This window comes from Meleagris gallopavo, chromosome 4, assembly GCF_000146605.3.
Source record: "Meleagris gallopavo isolate NT-WF06-2002-E0010 breed Aviagen turkey brand Nicholas breeding stock chromosome 4, Turkey_5.1, whole genome shotgun sequence".
NCBI lineage: Eukaryota > Metazoa > Chordata > Aves > Galliformes > Phasianidae > Meleagris > Meleagris gallopavo.
In genome coordinates this window covers 31,921,085-31,942,883 of record NC_015014.2, presented here as the reverse complement: position 1 = coordinate 31,942,883, position 21,799 = coordinate 31,921,085, and the positions used below count along the sequence as shown (strand labels likewise).

General features: G+C 37.5%; 1 protein-coding gene across 1 annotated transcript in view; it reads left to right on the top strand.

Moving 5' to 3' along the window:
- Window positions 1-21,799, top strand: part of FAT4 (FAT atypical cadherin 4) — a 153,292-nt gene that overhangs the window by 114,045 nt on the left and 17,448 nt on the right. The window contains 6 exon segments of the mRNA XM_010710090.2: window positions 202-382; window positions 3,999-4,249; window positions 7,037-8,758; window positions 8,761-11,385; window positions 18,598-18,702; window positions 19,583-19,890. Coding sequence (XP_010708392.2) covers window positions 202-382; window positions 3,999-4,249; window positions 7,037-8,758; window positions 8,761-11,385; window positions 18,598-18,702; window positions 19,583-19,890 — 5,192 coding nt within the window.

The following is a 21,799-nucleotide window of genomic DNA, read 5'->3' as shown; positions in this document are numbered from 1 at the left end:
TTTTTTTAACTGTCACAACTTGTACTTTATGTCAATGTGCCTTTGAAACAAATCTGACCCTGTTCTGTGTGTCTCATTGTCTTTCTTGCTCTGTGTACTGTGACATGTTCAAGCATTAGTCTTTAAATTGGGGATGGCAGATCTCAGATAAACACTGTGGTATTTGTAACCTCTAGCATTCTGTATTCTGCTTTCCTGCAGGATCTCCTGCCCTCACTGGCACTGGAACCATCACTGTCACTGTGGATGATGTCAATGACAATGTCCCTACATTCGCCTTTAATATGTATTCTGCTGCAGTTCCTGAGGATGCACCTACAGGGACAGATATTTTGCTAGTAAACTCCTCAGATGCTGATGCTTCTAGAAATGCTGTTATTAGGTAAGTCATTTAGCACTGCTGAATGCAGTCCCTCCTCATGCCTCACCTAAATTTTTTTTTTAGCAATGTCCATAATCAGTATGACATAAAGCTTTAAGTTGCAAAAGGATATTAGTATGTGTGTGGCTACATCCTTTCAGCAAATGTGACCTTTGTTTTTCTTTTTAGAAATTTATTAAATATGAGAAGAGTTACAGTCTTGTTTTTAATTTTCTAATAAGTTAAAAGTAAACTGGAGTTCTATTTACACCTGAGTGTTGTTGTTAATAGTCTAGGTTTCTTCTTAGTAGATATAAACAAAAAATAAAAAGTAAACCCTCAAACTCCACGTAAAATAATAAATGGATTAAGCACATGAAGCTACACTTTTGACATACACGTTCTCTGCATGAAAAAGCATGATATAAGCTATGAACAATCTGCGTTACTGACTAACCTTGGTATGTGTGTCCTTTGGAAACGCTTTAAACCTTATATTTAGCATAGCATTTTGAACTGAGGGCTTGCAATTAAGGATAATTTAATTTTCACTTAAAGTTGTCATGTTCCGTGGGTAAATCTACAGTCAATTAATGTGTTCAGTCTAGAGCCCAGTTTATGGAATGAAAATTACACAATACCAGAAGTGAGATGTATCCTATTTGGAAAAAAAAAATAAGAATTCAGAGTTTTTGCTTTAAATACCAACTCGTTTGCATATCTTAGTTGGTGCAGCTCTATTTTTTAACTGTTCGCTGGGTTGAACACTGGCCATTACCAGTCCATGAACAAGAATAATGAAGATGCTAAGTGGCAGTGACAAGCTAGGGATTATCCATTGTGAATTGATTTATTGGTAATGGAATAAAAAGCAGATTCTTACAAGACATTAATCACAATAGCATGTAGACTATCTCTTAAAAATTAACTTTTATTGCTGGAAACACCTGTTTCTCTGTTCCCTAAATTACAAGTCAGAATATAAAAGTAGCTTATTTATTTACTATTTCAGTTCATACTTCATACAAAGTGAATAGGAAAATATCGCTGTTCTCATACATGGGGAAAAAAAAAGAAAAAAGAAATAAAGTAAAGCAGAACTGTGTTATAGCAAAGCAAGTATGTACAAAATGCTGTAATATTTTCTTTCCCTCTAGCTAAAACCTAGAAATAGAAACTTTTTGTTTTGGCATCTTTAAATATTTGAAAAGTCTCCCAAATTACCATTTATTACGTTGTGAAACAATAAAACTTTTAATTCAATTCACTCTCACTCAGAGAAACTTATTTCTGGAAAACTTTCTTAGGAAAAAGAATACCATACAAAGCATGGATTATTGTAATGTTTGCACCCCATAACTAAAAATTATCAGCATGCTCTCAGATTTCTTTAGTGTGTTTGAATTGCTTTGATATTTCTACTATTAGTCTTTGCCATTCATTAATTATCTCGAGAAGAATAGATTTATTTTTTCATAAGTAACCATTTGTAATATGTTTTGATTGCACTTTTCAAACTCAGGCGTATACTTAGTTTTTGTTTGATAGAATTTGTCCAGATTTAGAATTTCAAATAATACAAATCTTAAAAGATGACAAAACTTCCAATTATTGGAGGGACCAGAATACCTAAGCACTTCTTGTCGGAGGTGCCACCGACTCAGAATTTTTCAGTCTTGTTAGAGCACATTCCAAAACGAAATCCTTGCTTTCTATGGATGGTATATGAAATTCTATGTGAAGATATTCTTAAAAAGAAAAAAATAAAGACTTAATTCTGTAAAAGACAGCTAATCTTCTGCAAAACAGTTACAATTCCACGTACCCCAAGTCTTTTACTCTTATTTCTGGTGATAGCATATTATGGGGAGCTGATGGGTTGGTGAGGTTCTTTCTGGTAATGCATGTTTGAGTATTGTTGAAGGCACTATAGATAAGAAGGATCAGCTCAGAGTAGTCAAAAGACTGGATTAGGAGTACTTCAGTCACATTTCTTTTGTACTAGTTGTGATTACAAAGTTGGGAGTTTTATCTTTTGATGTGCTTTGGATTTTTTTTTGTAAATGGACAGTTACATTGTCCACTTGGAGATGTAATTGTCCACTTGGTTTGCTTGAAGCTGTAATCATATATAACTCAGAATATCCTATGGCAAATGCAATTTGTCTTCTTTGTTTTTTAAAGTGTCTTTCAAGATGTCTTTCCAAAGCTATCATGAGTCATTCTTTGTACATTGAAGTACACTTTAAGGAGACTCTTCTGTGTCGTCTCATAGTGTTAAGACACTGCAAATCACAGATGAAGTGTGTCCATACTACTGGTATTTACAGAGATTTAAGTGGTGCTTTAAGCACCACACATTCTTTCCACTCTAGATGCACATTTCTTTGGCTGGAGAATAATTACATATGGCCATCATATTGAATTATAATTAAGCAATTAAAGTGTGCTTCTGGCATTCTGTAGAGATTAATGACTGAACATGAGAGGTTGCCACAGCTTATTAGACAGACTGGCTATCAGTCCTCTAGGAAAAGCTTCTGGCCTGTGTTGTTATTTCTGTCATATCCTGTTTAGGTTTTGAAAAGATGAAGATCTGGATTTTACTCTTTTTCATGATAGTAGATTTCCCCTGGATATTTTTGTAGAATTGTGTGCTACAAAACAAAGTTGCTACTGTACTATAACAGTCTTCTCTGAAGAAGCAGTGCTAATCACAGTTGAATTTTGATTTTGTAAGGATCGTAATATTGGATGTGAGAATTGATTGTTTTAGCCAGTTTTTGTTTCCGTTTTTTTTTCCCTAGAAATTCCATAATCTGAATTAATAGAAATTTAATGTTAAACAATTACCTTTAAAAATAGAGCTTAGTGCTCTAGGTGCCGTTGAGATGCATTTTGTGCTAAAAGTAGAGATATAGACATTCAAGGAGCAAAGACAAATTCACTACACTAGCAAGTCAGAGGCACATGAGATGCAGTAGACACACGATCAGTTTCTACCACATTTTTAGACACTCCCACAAACATACAAATGTGCACATGCAGACACACCAATTGTCAAATTCTTTTCCTCGTTCATTGCTGTTAGGATAGTTCTGTGGTTATGGATTTGCTATGATTTACTATGAATTAAACTTGAAATATCGAATAGCAAAACTTAGTAGCAAGAAAATATGAATTATAAACCTTCATATTATTTTGTAAAAATCATCCTTTGATTTCTGAAAGTAGTACTATTTCCAATTATATTCTGCAGTTTCAGTCAAGAGCATGTCAGTGTTTCGGAGTAATACTTCATGCGTTAGCCCACAGAGGCTGCCGATAGCAGGTCACTAGTGATTTTGAGAGAATGCCCAGCTGTGCACAGAGGCTCAGTCTGAAACTCATTTATCAGAAATCTATCTGTTTTAAGCAACTACATTTGGAAATCCCCAGAAATGTCATTTATGAGAAGTCTCAAAATATGGAAGAGAAATAAAGCGAAGACAGCTGGATAGACAGAAGAAAATCCTAGTGTCAATATCTGTCAGCATGGTGGTCTGAAGAGTATGAAAAATGTTGTTATCTGAAGTCAGCAGGCTGCCTTATGAAATACTAAACGCAATTTTCTTCTTCATTTTTTTCTGTCAAACAGCTATAGGCTTACTGGTGGCAATTCTCAATTCACAATCAACCCATCCACAGGACAGATCATCACCAGTGCTCTACTTGATCGAGAGACAAGAGAGAACTACACGTTGGTTGTTGTGGCAAGTGATGGGGGCTACCCCAAGGCTCTTTCCAGTTCCACCAGTGTGCTTGTTGCTGTTGCTGATGTGAATGACAACCCTCCCAAATTTCAACACCATCCCTATGTCACTCATGTTCCATCGCCTACTACTTCAGGTAACCTTATCATTGATGACACTTTGATAGCTTAGGATACTTCAGATGGCATTAACATCATACTAAATGCAAAACCATGTCTCAAAAAATGTTTCTGATTTATTCCAAATTTTTGTCTCTGTGTTGCATAGAAGTAAGTGATGGTAAATATGACCTACATATTGGTAATTTTTTTCAGTTTATTTCTTCCACCTAAATCCAGCTTACACTCCTGCAGCTCTATAAAGAAGACAGCAAAAATGAGCAACGAGTTTTAATCTATAAAAAAGAAAAACAAATGGTCAAATTATTTTGTTGGGAAGCCAGTAGCCTATTTTTCCTCTTTGAGTATCCTGTATATAGATATTCCTTTGCTGTATTGAGCAATTCTTAAAGACCATTGTGTCAACACCTTCTGAAAAGATTTCTATATTTTCTGTATAAGATGTTGATTATGTTGCCTTTCTTTGAGTCAAGTTATGAAGTAAAGTAAAACCAAGCTGCAGCCTGTTGAAACTGTGCAATCAGTTGATTGTGCAATAAGTTGAAGTTACTTCACTTCATGCAGAAATTAATTTCTGATTCAGTTTATGATTAAACAAACCTGATAAGTAAAAAATTAGAAATGGATAAATCTTAATACTAGTATTTCCTATTGCAGAATCAACATTGCAGGGAGAAAGAAAGAAAATATATATTTGCATTGAAATAGGAAGAATATATCAAAGGATTCTACTATTGAGACTTGTCCAAGGTTTAAAACAGATTAATACTGGGACCTCTACTATCTCAAAATAGTAAAAGATTTTTAAAGATGTTCACTGTATTACCATAGACTCACCAAACTGCAATCATAGTAGTTAGCTGTGAAAGTCAGCTTTCTCCAATCTAATATGCATTTACATATGATGCCTACAGAGAGGATTCCAAGACGACTGGTTTACGAAACAAATTTTCTTTCAATAGGAAAAAAAAAGAAAAGAAAAAGAAGCTATATTTCTTTGTCTTGGAGTTCTCTTTCTAAATTTTAAACAATTGCAAATACTTCTTCTTTTTATGGAAGAATGAATTTGTTTATATTTCTTTCCTGTTTCCAGAGCACCATAATGAAAGTACATTATTATTACATTGGTGAATCTGTGTATTCTGACCGGAATACAGTGTCTTTGTGTGGTTCCTTTTTTGATTGTTTCTTTAAATGTGATTATGATGAGCATACATACTTTTAATTGAACTGTTCTGGCAATACTGTTTTTGGACTTTGTATGACTCTTTATAACTAGAAATGCATAGAAAGCCTAAGCCATGTTTACTCTTTTTCACTTTGCAAAAAGCTTGAGATACATGCACTTTTTATTTACAAATTCTTCAGTTGATAGTTTATTTTCATTTAAAAGGAAATGTTCATAAGGCTATTGACAATTACTAGCAGTCATGGCAACTATTAAAACAAAATGAAACAAAAAACCAAACCCTCAAAATTTTTTCAAGACTTTTGCTTTTATTCTGACCACAGAATTTGTAATGTGCAGTATGAAAGAAAACAAAGCTTAATTTTTTATAGATTTAGTTGACACTAGAAATGAGAACAAGTAATAATAATAATTAATAGTAAAATTGTTTTATCTGAAGCAAAAATTGATACTTTATGTCTCATTTCTCAGAAGGAATTTGAATATTGTGCTTTCCTAAATATTCTTCCTCAGATGGTGACATAGAGTATAGTTTTAGGGGGACACTAAAACACTGCCACTTTGACACTGCCAAAGTCATTCCTGCCTGCAACTGATTTTGCCTTAAGAGGTTGAAAACATGATTTTTGTACAGAAGTGGCATCTTCTAAATTTAAATAGTAGTAAAGCATCAACAGAGTATTCTGCAAATTGATTGAACAGTGTCAAATTTGAAAGATCTGCTATGAATTAGATCTGTAAACTTCAGTACAAAAGGACACCCTGGATTCTCCATGAAAATACAGATCCTAATGCAGAAAGTGCCCATATTACTGGGAAATGTAAATTTGAAATTGATCAATGTTATTGTACTAGTGTGTGATAGTTTATTATTTCTGTGTGATTTACCACTATCTCAGATGATCACCATGCTTTTAAAAATGTGGTCCCATTAGTTTACTGTCCTCTAAATAATCTCACAGATTACTGGCAACAAAGCCACAGCATCTAGGAAATAGGAGGAAAAAATTGTGAGGGAGAGTGAGTCAATGAGGGTGAATGTCCACTCGTGCTGCCTGTTCAGTTATTTAAGTTTGTTAGTTGTAGAATTACAATGTTGGATTTTTTTGAGGGTGGGTGGGAATCATTTTATTTTTGGGGTTTTTTAGTTAGTTTGTTTATTTGTTGCTTTTTTTGTTTGTTATAACATGGATAAACTATGAGCAACTGCAAAAAAAAAAAAAAGTATCAGTGACTTTCAATTTCCCTTGAGTTATGACTTTCATAATGTGAATGTTCTAGAAATGGGATGCTGGACTATCAAAAAATTGCAGATTCAATTGCCAGTGCACACAGCCACTGGCATCTGTGCAGTGCATTTCCCTTAATGCAGTGACCTGGTTTTCAGACCCATGCTTTTTGACCACATGTATGTTTCATGGGCTCACAAGTTACTTTCTTGAACATCATATAATGTGTAAAAGAAGTTCATTTTCAGAGCAGTATGAGAAAGAGCATGTTCCTCAAGGAAGAGTCCCTCTTCCTCACATATATTTCTGAGTGAAAAGCTGGCATAGTGTTTTCCACAACTGATGCATTCATTCATGAACTGCCTGGTCTTTGTTCTCCATTTCAGGTTCGTTTGTGTTTGCAGTGACTGTCACTGATGCAGATACCGGCTCTAACGCGGAGCTCCATTATTCCCTTGTGGGGAAGAACGCGGAGAAATTCCACATTGATTCAGCAAGGGGGGCAATCCTAGCTGCCAATGAGCTGGCAGGAGAGTCTGAAGTCACAATTTCTGTCCATGTGAGGGATGGCGGCCGGTACCCCAAGACAGACTCTACAACTGTCACCGTGAGGTTTGTGAGCAGAGCAGAATTTCCTCAAGTTCAAGCCGAACAGGAGACTTTCACTTTTCCTGAAAATCAAGCAGTTGGGACGCTTGTCACCACGATTTCTGGGTCTTCAGCCAGAGGAGGCTCCTTGTCCTACTATATTGCCAGTGGGAACCTGGGCAACACCTTCATAGTGGATCAGGTAACAGGACAGCTTTCTGTCGGCCAGGCTTTGGATTTTGAAGCCATACAGAAATATGTGATTTGGATTGAGGCCAGAGATACAGGCTTTCCTCCCTTTTCCTCGTATAAGAAATTGGAAGTAACGGTTGTAGATGTCAATGATAATGCACCGGAGTTTGAGCAAGATCCCTTCATTGCTGAAATAGTGGAGAATCTGTCCCCACGGAAGTTACTGACGGTGGCTGCAGTTGACAGGGACAGTGGTCTAAATGGACAGTTAATTTATGAAATAATTGAGGGCAATACAGAAAATAGTTTCAATATCAACAGAGCCACAGGTGAGATCAGGAGTATCAGGCCCTTGGACAGGGAGAAATTGTCTCAATACACACTAACCATAAAAGCTTCAGATAAAGGCACCCCTCTCCAGAGCACAACCGTCAAAGTTATCATTAATGTTTTAGATGAAAATGACAACGCCCCAAGATTTTCTCAGATATTTAGTGCTTCTGTGCCTGAAAATGCACCTCTGGGATTTACAGTAACCCGAGTCACAACTTCAGATGAAGACATTGGCATGAATGCAATCAGCAGGTACTCCATAAGGGATACAAGTCTCCCATTTATCATAAATCCAAGCACTGGAGATATCACAGTCAGCAGACTGCTAAACAGGGAGGATACGGATCGCTACAGAATCAGAGTTTCTGCACATGACTCTGGCTGGACAGTGAGCACAGACGTCACCGTATTTGTCACTGATGTCAATGACAATGCTCCACGATTTACAAAACCATCCTATTACTTGGAGTGTCCTGAGCTCCCTGGGATTGGGTTGAAAGTCACTCAAGTTTCAGCCACTGATCCCGATGAAGGATCTAACGGTCACATCTTCTATTTCATAAAATCTCAATCTGAGTTCTTCCGTATCAATGCAACCACAGGGGAAATTTTCAACAAACAATATTTAAGGTACCAAAACTCAAGTGGTTCAAGCAATGTCAACATAAACAGGCACAGCTTCATTGTGACTTCTTCAGACCGCGGCAGTCCTCCATTGCTGAGTGAGACAACTGTCACAATAAACATAGTCGACAGCAATGACAATGCACCACTGTTCCTTGCTCCTAAATATTTTACACCTGTTACTAAGAATGTGAGAACTGGCACAAACTTAATTAAAGTCACTGCAGTGGATGATAAAGACTTTGGTTTGAATTCTGAAGTGGAATACTTTCTTTCTGATGAAAGCAAAACTAATAAATTCAGACTGGACAGGAGTACAGGCTGGATTTCTGTGTCATCTTCACTAATGGCTGATTTGAACAAAAATTTTTATTTAAAGTAAAAGCAAAGGATAAAGGTAATCCTCCACTGTCATCCGAGGTAGCTGTTGAAATAGTCGTAACAGAGGAAAACTATCATACACCTGAGTTTTCTCAAAGCCATATGACTGTTACTATCCCAGAGAGTCACTCTGTTGGAGCAGTGATCAGGACGGTTTCAGCCCGAGACAGAGATGCCGCTATGAATGGATTAATCAGATATAATATTTCCTCTGGAAATGAGGCTGGCAACTTTGCTATCAACACAACTACTGGTACACTGACACTAGCAAAACCACTTGATTTTGAGTTATGCCAAAAGCATGACCTAATTGTTACTGCCACAGATGGAGGATGGGTGTCCAGAACAGGCTTCTGCAGTGTCACCATTAATGTCATTGATGTGAATGATAATTCTCCAGCATTCAGCCCTGAGGACTATTTTCCCAAAGTATTAGAAAATGCACCAAGTGGGACAACTGTTATTCGTTTAAATGCCAGTGATGCTGACTCTGGACCTAATGCTGTGATTGCATATGCCATTCAGTCCTCAGATAGTGACCTCTTTGTCATTGACCCCAACACAGGAACAATCACTACCCAAGGATTTTTAGATTATGAAACAAAGCAAAGTTACCATTTAACAATAAAGGCTTTTAATGTTCCAGATGAAGAGAGGTGCAGTTTTGCCAGTGTCAACATCCAGTTAGAAGGGACTAATGAATATGTCCCCCGTTTTGTGTCTAAGCTTTATTATTTTGAAGTTTCTGAGGCAGCATCTGAAGGTACCATTGTGGGTGAAGTTTTTGCAAGCGATCGTGATCTGGGAACTGATGGAGAAGTTCACTACCTTATCTTTGGCAATAGCAGAAAGAAGGGCTTCCAGATAGATGGAAGAAGTGGCCAGATCTATGTTTCAGGACCTCTTGACAGAGAAAAAGAAGAACGAATCTCTTTGAGAGTTCTTGCAAAAAATTCTGGAAGCATTCGTGGTGCAGATATAGATGAAGTAACTGTTAATATCACTGTACTGGATGCCAACGATCCTCCTGTATTCACTTTAGGAACTTACAACATACAAATTAGCGAGGGTGTTCCTCCGGGCACCCATGTCACATTTGTGAGTGCCTTTGATTCAGATTCTGTCCCTAGCTGGAGCCGGTTTTCTTATTTCATTGGGTCTGGTAATGACAACAGTGCCTTTTCCATCAACCCACAGACAGGACAGGTCACTGTCACTGCAGAACTGGATCGAGAAGCTCTGCCTGTGTACAACCTGTCTTTGCTGGCCATTGATTCAGGGACACCATCTGCAACAGGCAGTGCCTCTTTATTGGTAACTTTGGAAGACATCAATGATAATGGCCCCACCTTGTCCACCCGCCAGGGAGAAGTCATGGAGAATAATCGTGCGGGAACTCTTGTAATGACACTTCAATCCTCAGATCCCGATCTCCCTCCAAACCAAGGCCCCTTTACGTACTACTTACTCAGCACTGGCCCTGCAACTAGTTACTTCAGCCTTAGCACTGCTGGTGTCCTGACTACAACAAGGGAGATCGATAGGGAGCAAATCAGTGATTTCTACCTGTCAGTGATTACAAGAGACTCTGGCATTCCTCAAATGTCTTCCACAGGAACTGTGCAGATAAAGGTAATAGACCAAAATGACAACCCATCTCAGCCGAGAACGGTAGAAATCTATGTTCACTATTATGGCAACCTTTTCCCAGGAGGAATTTTGGGCAATGTAAAGCCACAGGACCCCGATGTGTTAGACAGCTTCCAGTGCTCCCTCACCTCAGGAGTCACCAGCCTCTTCAGTATTCCTGGGGGCACCTGTGAGCTGCACTCACAGGCCAGGTCCACAGATGGGGTGTTTGATCTGGCTGTGCTCAGCAGCGACGGCTTGCATGGTGCTGTCACGAGCAGTGTCCGTGTTTTCTTTGCGGGTTTTGGCAATGCCACCATTGACAACAGCATCCTTCTTCGCTTGAGTGTCCATACTGTGCAGGATTTTCTGACGAACCACTACCTCCATTTCCTGCGCATTGCCAGCTCACAGCTGACAGGGCTCGGCACTGCCATACAGCTCTATGGGCTGTACGAGGAGAGCAACCAGACCTTCCTGATGGCGGCTGTCAAGCGCAGCAGCAACCAGTATGTGAATCCCAGTGGTGTGGCCACCTTCTTTGAGAGCATCAAAGACATCCTCTTCCGGCAGAGCGGGGTGCGGATTGAGTCTGTGGATCACAACTCGTGCCTCCAGAGCCCGTGCCAGAATGGAGGGAGCTGCATGAGGAGGCTGGCTGTAGGCCCAGCCTTGAAGAGCCACGAGAGCATCCCTGTCATCATCGTGGCCAATGAGCCCCTTCGGCCCTTCATGTGCAGGTGCATGCCAGGGTATGAAGGCAGCTTGTGTGAGATCGACATTGATGAGTGCCTCCCTTCACCGTGTCACAACGATGGGACTTGCCACAACCTGGTGGGGGGATTCTCATGCAGTTGCCCAGACGGCTTTACCGGCATGGCCTGCGAGAGGGACGTCAATGAGTGCCTTTCCAACCCATGCAAAAATGGGGCTGCCTGCCAGAACTTCCCTGGAACGTTCAACTGTATTTGCAAAACTGGGTATACAGGTACACTTTTACTTCTCTTCATCTCAGTCAAGAGAATGGGAAAGAGAGCAGAAATGTACCTTTAAAGCAAAAGATATCTTCCAGCTACAATTATCTGAATATGAGCATTCCCATTAGGTGAAGGAGTCATGCAAAAGACCACTTTTGTAGTTATGAAAACCAAGAAGACCAGATACCCACAGTGTTATTTTATTTTAGCTGTCCTTAAGCAAATCTCTCTTACCTGATTTGCATTAGAAGAGAAGGATTTTACTAGAGCTATTTTAATTTATTAAATATGTAGAAAACATTTCCAGTGCTTAAGTATGACTTTTTCTGTTCTTGTTATTGTTGTGCATATTGTGGTAGCATTTTGATTCTGTTAGGAGTGTGCCAAGCAAGAAAATCACCCTATGCGCCAAATTGCTTACGGTCATACAATATAGAAAACAGATGAAGGATATGGAAAAGAAAACAAATCTCAGGCAAAATGATCAAGCATGCATATGTTGTCCCTTTGCCATTTATTTTTTTCATTAACAGAAATGGCTGCAGCATTCCTACTTCTTCTGAGTGTTTGTTTGTTTTTTTCCCCCCAGTATTTGTTTCACATTATCCCTAGAAAAGCAGACTGATGTTTGCATTATGGCAAGGTTCTAATCTATATTGTCATGTGGGAAGGACATGTATTTTATTTGTAGTTATCAAAGGGCATATTTATTAATTAAATTAAATTAAATTCCTGACTAACTCCTCCTGTGAAGATTCTGGATACTTTCAGATGTTCTAAGAAAAATATCAACACATTTAGGTTGCAAATTCTCTTAAACTCCTACAGCCACTATAACATATAGCGTTAGGAGTCAGATGAAAATATAGAGACATCCTCAAAAGGGGAAGAATACTACTTGGTTGTCATTAATAATTATGGCATCAAAACTTTGGCCCACTAAATTTGTCGTCTTGGAATTTATCTAGCATGACTGTCTTCCAACCTTAATCTTCTTTTATTGCTTAGGCTGAGGTTTGGGAAAACAGCTGTACTTGAAATCGCCTGTAAATTTTGAGTTCATGTGCATGTTTTGTTCTGATCTGGCATAATCTGAGTGTGATTGGATCCTCCATCTGTGGTTCCTCTGTGCATTGAAAAGCATTTGCTGTGATGTACTTTACTTGAGGATCTTTAGTTATTATCCTTGAGTTTGAGGAGCATTCAAGAAAATATTGTTTTTTGAAAATTCTAAAAAACTCAAAAACGCTTATGTAGGAAAAATGTTGCTTTAAAAGTTTAATGTGTTAGAAGCTGATACAGACTCATATATTCTGATGGGTTTCCCCTCACCATATTTCAGTTGTCTGTCACGTGGGTGGCTATGGCTGTGGGAGAGAGTTGGAACCTTGTGCTACAGTCAGTGGAGTTCTACTCCATTCTGCAGTGGAGCTTCTAGAGGAACTCAGATCACTTTCCAAATGATTTGATCAAAGAAAGAACTCCTAATCTTTATAATTTTTGGATGTCAGTTTCTCAAAACAGAAAGAAATAGGAATATTGCTATTGCATATTGGTGCAAGGCTACTTCTATCATGTCTTACAACTGCAGTGAAGGAACACAGTTACAAAATGTCTGTACCACTGCAGAGTTTCAGTCTTTTTGTGCATAACCTTTGGAAAAAATGCTAGTTCTTGCATTCTGTCTTTCTGTCATGTATTCATTGTGTGTTTAAAAAAAAAAAAACGACAGAACAACAGCAGCAAACTTAGGACATCTCATTCAGATATTCCTATCATGCTTAGAGCATCCTTAGTACAAAACAGCAAAAGAAATTGAAACATTTTTAGCTAGCTGAGTATTACCAGTCTGAACAATTATAACCATTACTTATGGCCACTTTCTAGAGATGTAATAAAGAGACTAGAGAAGTTAAAGCTTCTATTACCTCTTATAAGGAGTATTTCAAATGCCTTAGGGGGGACCAGGTAGGCACAGCTTTGCTCATTATGATGTGACAATTCGGCTTGCTTCTACTGTCCCCAAAGCTTGTTTGTAACCAGTGGATACTCAGGGTATCTTTTTAAGCCAGATTAGTACTGGAGATGTTGTATACTTTATTGCAAAGGATAAAATTAATTGATTTTGAATAAAGGCATGACTACTTCATTTAGACACAGCTACAGCAGCTGATAAGCATTCAGAGTGAAAGATCTCTTGATGTAGAGGATACTGATGTGATCTTCTGTGTGAACCCCACAGATGTACTACTGAGCCTCAGGTCAGGAACAATTATTGTGAACTGAGAAGCAGTTCCAATTAAGTTTACAATCCAGGAGTTTATTTTATGTTATATTATTACTTCAGATTATTTTGCCAGGAGCATGGCAAAATAGTTCTAGGGAACCTGTCCCCTGTAACGCTTTAGGTTATTAGCACCAGAGGTTAAATGGGCATATGTTTGATGTTGCCAACAAGCAAAACACTTCATTAACTAGCAGCATACTGTAGTATTTGCCTCTAGCCTATAATTTGAAGCATTAAAGAAATGTCTTGGTCATTTTTTTCTGGTCTTAAAGTTTAATGTTCAAGCCTGATGTTAGCTAAAAATAAAGCTCTACACATGATAAACGCTTGGGAAAAAAAAAAAAGAAAAGGAAAAAAGAAAAGAATGTTTTAACTAAGAAAATGTGATAAGAGACTGTTACAGTTTGAAGTGTTGGATTTCTTTCGCGCCACGAATTAAATCTGGCATCTGGTATGAGCTTCCTCTAAACTACTTGTCAACATAAATAATTTTAAAACAGAATACCACTGAGGCAGGCGTTTATGTCTGGGAGTCAGATCTTTTTAAAATCAGTTGGCTATTGTAGAATCAAGAAGTATTTAAGTGTCCTGAGATTAATTGGTCAGGACAGAAAACAAACGGCACTAAAGCATGTAATTAAAAACCAACATATCTTTGGAGCTGAATATCAGTGGAGTTTATTAGATAAGATCTCAACTAATAATCAGTATATTTTGAGGTTTTATGTCTGCAGAAGCGTATTTGAAATGCTACAAATTTAATATACAATAGGTTCTGCAGATATCAGAATACAGATTGTTTGAGAATGCTTGTCATAGAGACTGCTATGTCATTATTATACTACCAACAGAAAGATTGCACAGCTGGTTGAGATTTTAATCCTGATCCATATATGATTACAGATAGCTGTAGTGAATGTAAAAATAAAGCTTGAAACTGTTTCTTTATGAATACAATACCGGAGTGCCTCACTGAAAAGAGACAGCCAAAATAGCAGATTTTTAATTCAGTGTATCATAAACATAGCCTTGCTGCTTCTCTTGGAATGAAAATACAGTCTCCTAATTGAATTTGCATAGTTGGTAAAAAACAAAAACAAAATAGTATCACAGCAGTGCATACAAGTAGAAATGTTTATTTTCTTAGACAGATATTGTTCACTGCAAATTCAAGTACTTGAGCTTTAGACCCTTACAATGGCTTACCTGGAAACTGAGAGTCTTTCTTTTATTTGATTTATTATGTTTTGTCAGCTGCATTTCACTTCATCACACTGCAAAGGTAATTTGGTTCGTTTCACTGAATAGGATTATGAAGAGTGATTACCTCAGAGCAACATCATTAGTGTTTAAACAATCTGTTATAATTACATCTCTTAATGATGATCAGGTTTTGTTTTTAAAATAATAATTTTCTAGAAGAAATATGTCTTGTTATTTACAGTACTTGTCAGCCCTTCCTTTGAACCTTTCATTTTCAGTTTTCCAGGACTCATTGAGATGAAGGAATGTAGGTTTGTGAAATTGTTTCAAAAGCAGGATTAATATAATAGAAGAACCATTTTAAAAGATGTGCATAAGGAACAACAAAAACTGAAACTCTTGAATCAGCTGAAATCTAACCCAAGAGCATTCAGTTGATATCTGTTCCTGTTACATTCTTCAATTTTAAAAAAGTTATTCTCAGGAAGTTTGATTTTTGCATGTGATATCATCAGCTTGAGGTGATGAATGATAAATACTGAATGCTGTCTGTTATCAATTATCTAGTGTTATACTAAACTCACGTTCTTCAAACAACATCTTTGTGACACAAAGGTAAATACCTTGAATCTTTCAGTATTTCAGTTGAGATGTAATCTAAAAATTCAACTAACTGCATCATTTACCTAAGCTGGAGTGTTACTGGAGGCAGGCTGGGTTTGGAGTCTCTTTGGTTCATGAAACATTGACTGAGATGTTTCCTTCCCTTCATTGGATTTGATACCCTGAAATACATAGGTTCCTCCAAAAATAATGCCTCCTATTTATTTCTATCTATAACCTATAACAGATAGAAAGAGCATAGTAACTCTGAGCAAATTCTCAGCTACAAAACACCATTTCCAACCCAAATGGTCACCACATTAGCTGTGCATTTTTGCCAGTAATGAACAAGAGCTTGCATTCTGCAGATGTACAAATCTGCAACAGCAGAAGTAACCTGCTGTCACATTTGCTGAAATACCCACTGCCTCACTATGCTCACATCCACTGGTTGATTTCCCTAGACAGAGATAACAGAGAAATAAATAGGGATATAGAAGAAATATAGGTTAGATTAAAATGGAAGAGCCAGAATGTGCAATTTGAACACTGGTAGACCATCCTGAACTCAGGCTGATCAGAGGGCTGGAACACATCTCCTGTGAAGAGACTCTGAGAGTGTTGTCGTTGTTCATCCTGGAAAAGAGAAGGTTTGGGGGAGCCCTTATAGCAGCCATCCAGTATTTGAACAGGGCGTACAGGACAGTTGGAGAGAGACTTTTCATTATGGAGTACCTTGGTAAGACAAGGGGTGATATATTTAATCCAGAAGAGGGGAAATTTAGATTAGACATCAAGAAGAAATTCTTCACAGTGAGGATGGTGAGGCTCTGGCACAGATTCCACAGATGGAGCATCTCCATCTGTGCACTTCCAAGATGCTCAAAGCCAGATTGGATGGGGGCCTGGAGCCTGATCTAGTGAGTGGTGTCCCTGCCCATGGCAGGGGCTTGGAACTAGATGATCTTTAAGGTCCTTTCCAAACCAAATCAGTTTAAGATTCTATGATTTTACTTTATCAAAGTCTTAATTGTAAGTGCTTGTATGGAACAGCCGTAGTGACAAACTGGAAAAGCATTCCTAAGTTGTGTTTTTGTTCTGCTGATAACTGGCTTTTGCTTCCTAAGATAAGCATGTTTAGCACTTCAGAGAATCACAGAGAATATCCAAAGTTTCTTTTTCATTTTAGATAAATATTAGTTTTATTAGCTCTGATGGATTGTTTAATCAGAGTATTTGTGTTCCCTTGTGTCAAAACAGTTGGAATAAATGCAAACACATTTTTATTATTTTTTTGAATTATTGAAACAATTGTTAAATATGAAAAAGGTGTTGTTATTCACTAGTTAAAATATGTGCAGCTAAAATAAACATCTATTTTCTGTTGCTGACTCAGCAAATATGCCAGCTTTAAAGAGAGCTGACAAAAGGAAGAGCACTTAAGGCACACTTCAGAAGACTTAGTAAGCCCTATTAGCTACATTAGATTTTTTTTTAACTAAGAAATATCATTGAGCTAATTTAGTGTCTTTACCTCATTCTTGCGATCTGTTCTCCTTGATAAGTCAAAGATGGATGCTATGTGTCATAATTCTTCAATAAGGAAAACAGCAAAATCTAACCTTAAAAAATTATCTCATCCTTCAGTCATGCCTGTTAGACAATAAAAAAATAAATACCCCCAGAGTGTAATTAGATACAGACACTGGAAATGTTTCCCGGGTTCGTGGTGAATCTGTGAGTTGCATGTTAAAAACAGGACTACTCTAATGTTCCATTTCCATGCTGTCTCCAGTCATACGGGGGGGCTCCTGCTCACATGAAAGAACAGCCTCAATCTTCTTTAGCTTAAACAGAAAGGTACTGTAAAAGAAAGTGTTCTAATCAGGGGATGAAAGCTGTGAAACAGTAACACTAGCAGAGCTAGTAGTAGTACAATCCTATTTGTCTACAATTTTAGAAGCTAGCAATCTCCCAAAGTCTGAGAACTACATATTGTTGTCACGTGCCAAGTAACAGTTACAGGATAGAAGCATCACAAAAGTATGGACAGCCTCTATGCAAGTTCATATTGTTATTTTAACTTAAACATGCTTTATACTTGTATAGTGCAATGAGTAAAATAATTCATTGTTAGTGCGGTAAGAAGCATATGCAAGTCTTACCCTTTGCTAAGTATCTGCAGTTATCCTGGCTTAGGTGGAGTTTAAGGAAAGATCTGGAAAAAATATGGCTGATTTTTCAAATTCTTTACAGAGAAACATAGGCAGAAAACACAACAATAGTTTCAAGTTTTTGCTGAATAGATAGGGAAGGCTAGCAGTGCTGGCAGAAACCAAGGCAGGTACCAAGAGTGACATATATGGAAGTACTGCCAAATTGGTAAAAGCCAAGCAATGAAAAACCAAAAAAGTGAAAACAAACACTTTGGTAGTTAATGTTTTCAGACAAAGAAAATTTTACTTTTGTACAAAGAATCCCCTTGCCAGTGTTCAGCATCTGTTAAAATCTTCACCACTTCTCCTGGTTCTTTTCCTTGTTGAAATGAATTATGTGATTTCAGTTTATTCTCTGTTGAATAATATCTACCACATGTGACAGTGGCTGCTTAGAAAAGGACTGCATCCAGGGTAACATATTTTAGCTCTGGAGGACTCTGGTCCCTCTGAGTCAGGAAGGAGGTTGTAATTGATGAGGAAGATCATATAATGTACAATAGCAGCCTGTGTTCACCATGTTGTGTTCGTACAGGTTCCAGCAAGGGCTGTCACTATCCTTGATCCCCTTCTTGATCCCCTTCACAATGAGTGCGCTGCATTCAATAGGAAGAAAAACCCTTTTTGTTTTCATTCAGCTTCTCATTTCATATCAAGATCCCTCTGGTATAGGCGTATAGGCGCCAGTTAATAAAAAGAAATGTAGTGTCTATATGAGATAATTACAACAAAACACTTGAAAATTTGTCTGTGTTGATCAGGCCCATGTCAGGGTTGGGAGCAATACCTATGTTTTCTATCTTCTTCCCTCTCTAAGCCCCACACATTTCCCCTTTTGTTGCTTAAATGTATCCTGACTTGGCTATTGATTGGGTTACTCTGACCTGGAAATTGCTCTTGTTTCATGATGGCAGGGAAAACGTGTGACTCCACTGTCAATTACTGTGAATGCAACCCCTGTTTTAATGGTGGGTCCTGCCAGAGTGGGTTGGAGGGGTACTACTGCCATTGCCCCTTTGGTGAGTTTGCTACTCCTCTTCCTTATCTTCCCTTTCCCTACTAATAATTCTCAAATATGCAATTTATGTTTACCTTTTTGAAACTGATAAGTATGTGCATGGAACCCTGTCCTGTCCTCATTACAAGAAGTTGACTCAATCAGAACAGATTTTAGTTCTCACAGGTGCTTGCCCTTTCAGTTTATTGCGTGCTAATGAAATTTTGAGTTCCAAAAACCAGCATACAGTTCTGAGAATTAGAGGAGCATGTAGTACTGCCAAAATAGTTTAATAACTATTAGAATTTAGTTGTCTTGAGTTTGTTTTGTGGAATGAACCCAATAAAGACATAAGACAACACAGATATTTAAGACATTCTGATGTAATTGCATTTAGATTGATTTCGAATGCAAGTTCCTACAGAATTGTCATTGTTTGGACAGAAAAGCACAAAAAGTAAATGCAATGGATTAATTAAAAAACAACCACAAGCAACAGACAAACTCAAGTGATAATCTATATTTTAAAGCTGCTGAAACCCTCAGTACACACTTGTAAATAGCTGTAAGTGCATTTTTCTACTAACATTTGGAGTAACCTTTATTTTGTTTTCCTTATGTTACATTTTCTTGAAGCTTTATTCATTTCTTATATTTATAATTGTGGTCCATAGTAAATGCAACTAATACTCAAATTGTTTTCTAATTGTCACTGCAATTAAAAACAAAATCAAGGAAAAAAACTATGTCCTCTAGAACACTTCTGCTCACATTGCATATTTTTTATCATATCTTAGAAGCTTTTTAAAAGGCCTGTCTAAAGCACATCAATACTTCATTTCTGGGATTATGCTCGATGAGGAAAAGCTATCTGCTACCAGATTTTATTTTTTGTTTTGCAGGTGTTTTTGGGAATCATTGTGAACTGAATAGTTATGGATTTGAAGAGTTGTCTTATATGGAGTTTCCCAGTATGGATCCAAACAATAATTATATCTACATAAAGTTTGCCACTATAAAAAGGAATGCTTTAATGTTGTATAACTACGATAACCAAACTGGAGAACGGGCAGAATTTCTGGCTCTGGAAATAACAGAAGGAAGGCTGAGATTTTCCTACAATCTTGGCAGCGGCACGTACAAGCTTACCACAACTAAGAAGGTGTCTGATGGACAATTTCACACAGCTATTGCCCGGAGGGCTGGAATGGTAAGAAATGCTAAAATGGGAATTTAAGACAAGTTCAGCCAAGTGACTTTGGCTTCCACATGAACTCACAAGAACATAAAATTAGTAACATTGCATTTGCTAGCAGAACCTCCAACTTTGGATAAAAAAAACTCCCTCATTTCTTTCTTATTCCAACTGACTCAAAGACCGACAATGGTTTGTTTAGTATGAAGATAATAAAAAATAATTAAAGAAACATGTGCAATGCCCCGCACTCTAAATGTGAAAAATGAGAACCAGGAATAATTAGTGAGATAAATTACTGCATATGAGGCCAATTAACTGATGCAGATTACGGGAATGATATTAAGGAGTACTGATTAACCATAGTAACAACAAAAATGCTGAAAATAATTTACCTTAATGTTTGGATAGTAGAAATGGTCAAATTCGAAATTCCATCTATGACCTTTTTAAGCTAGTTCAGAAATTTTGCAAATTTCATTGAAATAAAAGCCTTTTTTTTTTTTTCTTTCCTCCCCCCTCTGTATCCCAAATGCAGAGAGTTCAAAATTGCTACACTGAGAGGGATTTTGTGGGGAGAAATAGGAGAGTTACTTCCTGCCTGCCCCTATCAGAGGGAAGAAATTCTGTCAAAAAGTGGACAGGGACAATTGATTGCCATATGCCTGGTGCCTCAACCCTTCTGCCTTTTTTTTTCTTCAGTAAATGTTTTTATTCCTCTTCTCTAGTTTTTAATAATATTTCTAAAGCAGAACATAAACCAAATATTCTTTGAGTTCAAGCCAAACTTTTTGACTCCATAGTGTTTGAGTTAGAAATGAAACCAAATATATTTGCCATCCACAATCAGTAACTACTGCCCAAAAGCTCCCTTTTCAGGAAGATATGGCCAGCATATACGGAATCTCATATTCTTCCCATGTTTGAAATTAAAGTCACATAAGAATAATGGATGGATGGAGCTCCACATTTTGTTTTATAGTTCAGACCAGAAGAGATGGAGGGAATAAAAGAATAAACTGTTCTACCCGGTGTGACTCCTCCTGAGTCCTCCTAGAGATTTCCTTTCACTAACGGCTGCAGCAGTCATTGCTGCTAAGGTAGTTTTTATAGTTTGTAGCTGCTCTGTTTGCAGTGCCCTACTGAAATGCTTCATGTCCAGGGTGAGAAGTCCATAGGCACAAATGTCTCAGGAATATCAGAGGGGTATACTAGGTCTTGATCCATGGTTCTGTATGGTCAGAGTTGCCTCCCGACTTTTCTGCACAGCACTTTTTTCTCCTGAGGAGTCTTGAGCCAGAAACTGCATGTCAGCTGCATGTTGCAATACCTGATTTCTTTCGCTTGTTGAACTGGGGAATGGCTTAGTCTTCAACTAAATTTGGATATCTGAGTTGTGCACGTAGGAGTTTTATATCCAAGTAACATGAAGCATAATTGTGATGCTGAGTAATGATGGTGTTTTAGTGTACCTTAATATCAAATACTTAACAGTTTGCCTCACAGCTTCCAAAAAGTTATGCTCAAAAACGCACCTAGGTCTTATAAGACATAACATTTACATTTTAGCAACTAAATTAGTGTGGTATACCTGTTGATATTAATTATAACTTAGTATAGAGCCTACCTTGAAAATTGCAGAAAATAAATGAGATACACTTAAAAAAATAAAGTGGGAAAATATTTTACTTGTGGATATGCCAGAGGGCTAGACTACAGAAGAAGAGAGAGCATAAGAATACTATATAAAGAAAATTTCACTTATGAATGCTTCAGACTGAGAGCATTTAAGACAACCTATATTTTTGCATGATTTTTGTTTAAACCATCTCATTAATGTCAGCTGTTTACAAACAGAGTATGTAATCAGAATCACCTTTGTCTTAGATATTTCTTCTGCAAGAAAAATGTCTCCCAGGTGTCC